This window comes from Hesperophylax consimilis, unplaced genomic scaffold (genome assembly GCF_061612785.1).
Source record: "Hesperophylax consimilis isolate HC1 unplaced genomic scaffold, BYU_Hcon_1.0 scaffold_45, whole genome shotgun sequence".
Lineage (NCBI taxonomy): Eukaryota > Metazoa > Arthropoda > Insecta > Trichoptera > Limnephilidae > Hesperophylax > Hesperophylax consimilis.
Window position 1 is genome coordinate 543,392 of NW_028301275.1, and position 8,817 is coordinate 552,208.

The 8,817-nt window shown below is 34.0% G+C and overlaps 1 protein-coding gene across 1 annotated transcript; it reads left to right on the plus strand.

Moving 5' to 3' along the window:
* Positions 1–2,622: 2,622 nt before the first annotated feature.
* Positions 2,623–5,503, plus strand: LOC149408903 (uncharacterized). The gene is made up of 3 exons (XM_089650319.1): positions 2,623–2,868; positions 3,999–4,125; positions 5,301–5,503. Exons 1-3 carry the CDS (start codon positions 2,792–2,794, stop codon positions 5,475–5,477), a joined length of 381 nt encoding a protein of 126 aa, XP_089506445.1. The 5' UTR covers positions 2,623–2,791; the 3' UTR covers positions 5,478–5,503.
* The last annotated feature ends 3,314 nt before the right edge of the window (positions 5,504–8,817 follow it).

Here is an 8,817-nt window from a genome sequence, read left to right on the forward strand (position 1 = left end):
ATTACACTTATTGTAAACATTAAACGAAGCAGGATGGATATACGCAATAGCCCCGTAGACGGATTTACCCCGGCTGACCTTAATCAGTTTGTATATAAGTATTAAATAGTAAAATAAAATCATTTAAAATATTGCCATGGTATAAGACTAGCATGCAGAAACTTTGCTTGAAATGGCTTTAGACGTGGTTGGTGACCTGATCTGAATAGACAGGTACTCCTCCACCTTCCTCTCCCCCCATCTCCTTCCCCTCTCCGCTACCTTCAGCCTGACAACATACCCCAATTTATTTTAATATCAACGGTATAAAATATAATATACAGTAAATTATAAACAGTGACATCAGAAAATATACAATTGACAGAAACTCTATTATTGATTCACCTACTCTACTGCAACTCATTCCCTTCAATATCTCCTCGCAAAGACTCAGAAATAATGAACTGCTCTTCCTCAACCATCATTCGACAAATTATGGATATTATTCACCATTGTCCAGAATGTGTAGACTGGTCAACTCAAGTCAAAAACTAAGGACGGGTTGTTTCGGAGAATTTGAACAATTCATCAAATTTCAACGTTCATTTTCAAGTTCTGTGAAAGATTTTTTCAAGTTCTGTTTTTATTTCAGTTCTGTCAAGCAACTAGCCTATAATGATATAAAAACAGAACTTGAATAGGACTTTCACAGAACCCGAAAATGAACGTTGAAATTTGATGAATTGTTCAAATTCTCCGAAACAACCCGTCCGTGTCCTGTGGTCCTGACCCACGGCGTATTCTTGACTTGATTCGACTTGTCACTTTATTTTCTTATATTATATCCATAGACATATGAATATTAGTAGACCTGCCCTAAGTGATTAAAAGCGTATTATCCCCACTCCCCATACCGGTTCCATTGGAGCCGGCTGTGCTCGCGTATGGCCTCAAGTGAAATTTGAAAACGTGACGTCATCATTCTTGTGCGAACTATGGTCGAGGCATCATCGGTTCATTTTACGAAATAACACGGCAAAATGTTGACTTGTACTATGAAAACTTGTAAAAATAGATGTGAAAAAGAGAATAAACCCAATTGTCGTATTACATTCCATATATAAGCATTATTTTACTTTATTTTAAGCATATTCACATCGTATAATATAGATCAGTTTTAGAAACATATACTATCACATCGAGAAACGTCTGGACGCGAAACACAAAGCTGGTTGGTTGCTGGGAAGTAAATTATGAACATTTATAAAAGTGTCTTAACTAAATACTTAAACGAAATATTCGACTCTGAAAATAGAACCGAATTTTTTTGCCGAATTTGGACTTCGCAAATTTGTTCATAACGCGGCGAGTAATTTGCGCTCCCATGTAAAAATGTCTATTCATTCAAAAGCAGATTTTACTTTTAAGAAGTAAATGGTGATATTATAATGCGAGATGCCTATTTACTGTCAGATTGATTTATTGACGAATCACAGTCAGCCTTACGCCCTTCGTTCTTCAACAGTTGATTTTACCCCTCGCCATTATCTTCTCGTCTATTAATTCCTATGTCTGTGATTATATCTATATATTAAGCGCCCATAACATATTTTACTCCAAATGTGCTGAGGAATAGCGGGTTAAAGTTTGTCGGGTACTTGCCGATACACCCTGTATATTATGTCTTTGCTTTCATGTACCTTTGTCTACTCCTGTATTTTTCATTTTACTTTATTCGTGTTATTATTTTGTAATTTGGACGATGTCCGTTAGTAAATAAATAAATAAATAAACTCTAGATGGATATAAAAAGTTATAGATACAAGTACATGCAAAACTTATAGATAGACTAGGTTAGATTAGTATTGATTGAAATATATGATAGTATAGATACATGATATAATATATTACAATAGCTAAAATGTATGCATTTATTTTCAGGTTTTGGTTGAAAGTAGGTAAGTGCCAATCAAGATGTTGGTTCACCTTATTGACCCAAGTTTCCTCAGTTGCCCCAGGCAATTCATTTTATATACATATTTATTTGACTTTTTACGTAAGTATGAGTAGACTTACATTTTATTTGTTATGATTTAAAAGATATGATATTAAAGCCTTTTTGTACCTAGCTTCTGTGCAGTTAAACAGATCCGCTATATCTGCGTACCTATTACTAATTTCATGTAATCTAGGTACAAGCGAGTGTTTGAAATGTTTAGTCTTAGAATTGTTACAATTAAAGAGGGTTTTAGAACGTGTAGAACCAATTTTAGAACCAATTGGGGATGCCGTAGTCTCAATGGCTCCAGATGGTTGGGAGCAGTTGTGACTCTAAAAAAAGATCAAATGGCCAACGAAAAAGGGTATTTTCATTGTTGGAAAAAAATTACGGTGAAGGTATATTTAGTTTATGTTGACGAATTAATTTTCTATAACGATCTAAAATGTGCCATTTTCGATTTGCCGCCGATTTGGCGTTCACACGTGAGTGAGTTGGGGCCAACTTTGCCCTAATGCATTGGACCAACGTGTACAAGGACCTTTATAGTGAAACCTGTTGAGAGCTGTGTACCACGAGCAACCTTGAACTAATCTCCGACGTGAATGGTATATCTATGTCTCCAACCATGTGCCATCTATCATCTGCCAATCTACGCATGCGTTTCTTTGCGTGGGCTCTCAGAAATCGATAGAGTACTGATTTAGTCTGCCTATAAAAGCGGGTTGCACTTAGGATTCGCCTTTTTCGTCTCAGATCGCCGCTGCATCCAGACGTAAATAAAAGATCAACCCTTCATTGAAAAACAACAATATGGCATTTAACGGCACCTGTGGTTGCAGGCAACAGATTCATCATGTTGACATTATCCGCGATGATCACAATACACAGTAAGCAATAGTTTACGATTAAATAATTAGCTATTTTGTAACTTTTTTTATTTAAATTTGGACGTGTGCGTTTTTTTTTTAAAAAGATCGTCGTGTTTTTATGTAGCTTTGCCCGGACTTGTGTATACCGCAAAAAAGTCCCAACTGCTCCCGACTGTCCGGAACCAGTGGGACTATGGCATCCCCAATTGGGATATGTTGTAGGCCCGAAGTGGGGATGGGACTCTCAAGAATTTTTAGAACAATACGTTTTAATTCAATTTAATAGTATGTGAAAATTATTTTTAATTAATAAATTGTGAAATAACACAATTCATCAAATGAAAATTACTTGCGCTCGCCGGGATTTGAACTCGCGACCTTCGGCTTGCTAGTCGAGAGCCTTACCCCTCAATCAAGGAGGCCAAGAAGTTATAATGTATTATTCCCAGTGAGTTTACAAAACTCATTTCGGGAAAGACAACATTATATTAAAAACAAGACAACATAGATACATTAAAATAAATAAACGCATTTTAAATAAAGTTATTATGGAGTTCCAAAGAAAGAATGTGTCAGTCATTAATAAAACTGCTGAGGAAATAGCCTTTAAGAGCTTTTGCCAATGTTTTTTTTTGTTCGTTGCCGGAAGTTTTAGATTACTAGGTAATGCGTTATATTGTTTATGTGCAATGTATTGTAAGGAGTTAATTCCAAATTTAGTCGTGTAAGTAGATGACGATAAGTGTATTTGATTTGTGATCGTGTTTTGTGCTGGTGTGTGTCGGAATTATAGACTGGTTTAGTGTTGGTGTGTGAGGAGTGTTGAATTATTTGTAGAATGGCAGTTGTGTTGTTACACTTTGGCAGAATCGTAAAAGGAAGGTTCATTTGCACTTTTAATAGATAACAAAACATAAGCAACATTTCGATTCTGAAAGATTGTCTTTCACCTTTGCAATATTTGTAAATAGATCGGCAACAGTTGGCTTGCTTCCATGCCACATATCCATTTGTTCCTATTATCTATAGACAAAACAGAACATAATAAAAGAATAGGTTAGCGTTTCTTTTTTCTCACTTTCTTTTTCACGTTTCGTTTTGATGGTTTTGTCGTGGCAATTCATAACAGTAGTTTTTTTTTTTTGCAGAGTCATTGAAGGAATTGGACCGCGCACCTGGAGGGGAGGCTTCCGAAAAGTCATGAATTGGATCGGTAACGTGAAGAAAAGGATCATTGAGCTTCCTTTAAACAGAAATCTGTACATCGGTCTTTTGGTCAGCACTTTAAATTATCAATTAACATTATTTCTTTCAGACATTTTCTAAAATGGAACCGACCTAACCTAATCTAACCTAAATGGCGCCTGGCGCCAGTAGAAACCTCAAGTGCGCTGTTAGGTGAGGTTAGGTTATATCAGCTCCATGAAAAAAACAAAAAATCATCAGAGACAAAAATTTAATTCACTTACTCCAAATAATGTCAGGAATCACAGGAGTAAGTCAAGGACGTCACTTAACATCCTGTATACTGGTTATTCGGGGTAAAGTACACACACTTGGGAAGGTGATCTACACGACAGTACAAGTAAAAAGATAAATATTTTCGAAATTTCAACGCCTTAAGGTAGTTTTCAGGTACAAAAGTTGATAGTATGGAAAATTTGATATTCTTCTATTGAAAAAAACAGTGGAATTTCTAAAAAAATTATTTATACTTTTCACTTACCATCATGTAGAACCTACCGAAGTTTGTGCACTTTACCTCCGGACACCTGTATACACGTTTACCATATTGTTTACTTTAGTATACCTGTATACACGTTTACCATATTGTTTATTTTAGTATACCTGTATATACATTTACCATATGGTTTACTTCCGGACACCTGCATTTCCATTTACCATATTATTTACCTCTGGACACCTGTATACACATTTACCATATTATTTACCTCTGGACACCTGTATACACATTTACCATATTATTTAATTAATATCATTAATATGGAAACATGTGAACTGCTTACAGCGGTTTAAAGCTAATGAATCCACCTAGATTTTGCCATTTTCCCCAGATTTTTAGGTTATATAAATTTGGCACATTATGGCAAGCGATGGCTAAAATCGTTTTTGCAAACTTGCCATAATATGCCGAATATCACTCGAGTGGATAGGTTATGTTGATTGCACATTTAGTTCCTGCTTTCGATACCGTATTACTGTTTGTTTTCTTTGTCAACTAATTGAATCCTTTTTTGTGAAGATTGGTTTCTTGCAATCATTTTGTAATTGTTGATATTATTTATATTTTTATACGAGAAAGTTAGCCTATTTATATACCTGTTTCTTCAACTATCTGTGTAAATAAGTGCATGTTGTTTCCGTTCAAATTATCCATATTATCCATTCAATGCTTCGACATTATGTATGATATTTTATTATTTTTTCAGCTCATCGTTGTTATTAATTCGACGCTGAAGATGATACTAGATTTTGAGAGACTGGCAACTCTATGCGCTTTGAGAGATCAAGTTGTAGCTATGGGCGTTTTGACAAAAAAAATTGATATCTCCTTCAAGATAATGCAATGTTGTTTGGAAGGAAATTATACAATCAAGAGATTGTAAAATTGAGACATATTATATTCTTTAAATCAAAATTATTATGTAGATGATCATTGAAAAATAAATAAATAATTTTATCCAAAAATTGTTTCCTTTTTTATCCATCAAATCATTAGCTCATTACCTTCACTGTCCTCCGTGGCTGAGTAGGTAAGATTCAGTGAACGCGGGTTCGAATCCCAGCGAGGCCAAATAAATTTTATTTAATTATTGAAGTGGGCTTTTCTTTGAAAAAAGATACAAGCATTTTGTATCAACACTTAAAAATTAATACAATAAAGAAGAATGTAAACACAATGGCAAAAATTAATCCTCACGCATATAATTGAATTTAAAAGATTCAACAAAACAAAATAGTAGAAGCGGAGAAGTTATATGGGTACATAGGTCTATTTGTGTCTAGAAGAATAAAAGTGATACAACATATAATTATACAACATCATTTTCAAATTAAATATATCACCCAGATCAGAATATTTGTTTTTGAGTGTGAATCCTCGGAATCGGAGAATTTTAGTAAGCTGGTGTTATTAAATATTAGCAATTCCTAAACGAAAATTTGAAACAGAAAAGATCACATCTAGGACTCGAACCCATGACCCTTGCCTAGCTGGGGTACCACATTAAAATTAAAATAATATAAATTTATCTAAAGACATTGTCAAGATTACAGTTAGTTCGGGTTGAATCTTGCGATCATACATAAATAAGTGCGGTAAGAAAATGAAGAAAATGTTGGTAGTTCTTATTCGAAGTATGACCGAAGGAGATAGGGTCCCATTAGCTCAGTTGGTAGAGCGTGGTTACTTGGTTCGAGTCCTAGATGTGACCGTATCTTTTTCTGTTTCAAGGACGCAACGCTCGTTGTATTCTACGTGTTCACAGATGGCGTTAATTAATTAATTTTGTTTAAATACGCTTTTGCAAGGTATTGCTTTACAATATTAAGACAAATCATTTGTTTGCGCCCGTATATACGCAATATGAATATGAATCAATAGTTTTGTTCGTTTAAAGACTTAATTCTTTCGAGAAAGGCACTCAAATACAATATTTTACCGATGATTCAATCCAATATTGTATTTGTATGCCTTTCTCGATAGAATTGAGTTTTTATATGGACAAAACTATTTATTCATATTCATATTGCGTATATGAGGGCGCAAACAAATAATTTGTCTTAATACTGTAAAGCAATACCTTGCAAAAGCGTATTTAAACAAAATTAATTAATTAACGCCATCTGTGAACACGTAGAATACAACGAGCGTTGCGTTTAACCTTAATATATTTCTGCAAAAAACACATTTTGACAAAAAAATTATAAAAATTATTAAATTCTAAAAAATTAAATTATTAAAATTCGAAAAAAAAATTACATAAAATAATAAAATGTATGTGATACCGCCCAAGAGTCCCAACTGCGCAAAATATTAAAGTGGCCATTAAATCTGTCTTTGATGATGAAAGGTAATAAAATATAATTATAAAATTGTGAGAAATTTTACAAAAATATTTTTAATATTTAATTATATTAATGTTATGTATTAATGAATATATTTAATATATTCGATAATTCAAAACACATACAAAATTTTGTTCTCCCCCACATAATCCGGCCCTCTTCAAGACCCGCATTAATAAATCCTTTCCTACAGTCCATACCTTAACCCGCTTCACCAGGCTACCCAACCGGATGGCGACATAGGTCATATGCCTTTACATTGTAGATAGGAGAGCTCTTGTGAGGTGTCACATAAACAAATACAAAAATTTCAAATCATCGACATTGAGGATTGCTTGTAACTTGGGGTTATTTTCTCACGAAAACGGCGCTATACAAATATATTTTCCGACTTTATGTCACACTTTTACACACTTTTCCACAAATGATCACCTAATCAATCCACCTTATGCAAATGCATTATTATAAGCATAATAAATACAAAACAATACAAGAACAACACGTCAACTCACCAGAGATCAAATGGGAAAATAATTCACCGACTCCAGATATTTTCATATCAGAGGGTTCGGCTCGGTAGAACTCCTAACAGGGCCGATAAATCCTACTGATCCCTCAACATAAATATTTAAAAAATCTTTCGTAATCCTACATGTATTTAAAATGACTGATTTTTGCATTTTTATAAATAAATTCTTTGACAGATCTAATACGCCTAAATTTTGAATGAGAGAGCTAGGTGTAATGCCAGTAGCCGATATGACAAATGGTAATATTTTTATCGTCTGAGAATGCCAAATTCTTTTAATCTCATTTCAATCATTATTATTATAAGTTCAACTTAAATGGATCTAACACAGCTTTGCTGAATTAACCTTCAATTTTTTTACAATTATATTATCATGGAGTAATCCACATTTTACCGAATGAACAACATTTTATTTGCTAGGATTTTACCTAATGAAATCATTTCACCAACGTTTTTTGGCATCTTGAAAAACGACTGCGTGGAAAGGAGTGTTTTTGTTGTTTGTTCGTAAATTTGAAAGCGTAGTACTAAATAAATTCAATTTGCCGCCATTGAAAGGAATTACAAAGTCAACATGCTACACTAACTCCTTCTAGCGGGTAGAGCTGTTGATATTGCAACTATTTCACTGCAGTTGGACGTATTATTATATTATAGGGTATTTGGTGAAAGCATCAAATTATTATGTATGCATACAAATATGCTAAAAAAATTAACAGGTGTTTCGTGTAAACTAACAGCTACCGATCTTTCATAACTTTGGTTTGCTAAAGGTGTCATGTTTACGCTTACGAGAGACTACATTTTGTATACTTATTCAGACAAAAAACGTTGCAGATCGAAACATGCAGACACATGCGACAGTTGCTAGAATACATAAATGTACGGCTTAAAATACATTTATACCGCAAAAGTGAAAATCGGTAGATTTGGATGAAAAATATCGGTAGATCAGATACGAAAATCGGTAGAATTTCAGAATGGATTTGTGTGGGGTATTGCTCACTCAGTATTGGATTCCCCCACAGCATATTTTCGAATCTATGAGGGGTATTGCTACAGAATTTCTGAGAATAATACTATCCCACAAAATTTTCTATTTAGAATTCCGTGGTATGACTCTCCAAAATATTTTTAAATCCATGGGGGGTAGAAAAAATAATTCCCCACTTTATGATTTTTGGAAAAAATTGCCCATAATTCAGAATCTTTTCGTTGCCTTCGCTAGATTTTCGTAAATTTCGGTGGATTTAAAAATTTCGTAAATCTTTGCCGAAACGGTAGATCTACCTAAATTTTGGTAGGTATGGCATCGCTGGGCATAGTTATACCAGTCACCAAAGAGGCAT

Bases quoted from the DNA above. Each gene is read 5' to 3' on its own strand.
- LOC149408903 (XM_089650319.1), top strand. From the start codon at position 2,792: ATGGCATTTAACGGCACCTGTGGTTGCAGGCAACAGATTCATCATGTT. The intron at 2,869-3,998 runs GTAAGCAATAGT...TTTTTTTTGCAG, and splicing joins CGCGATGATCACAATACACA to AGTCATTGAAGGAATTGGAC. The intron at 4,126-5,300 runs GTCAGCACTTTA...TTATTTTTTCAG, and splicing joins ATCTGTACATCGGTCTTTTG to CTCATCGTTGTTATTAATTC.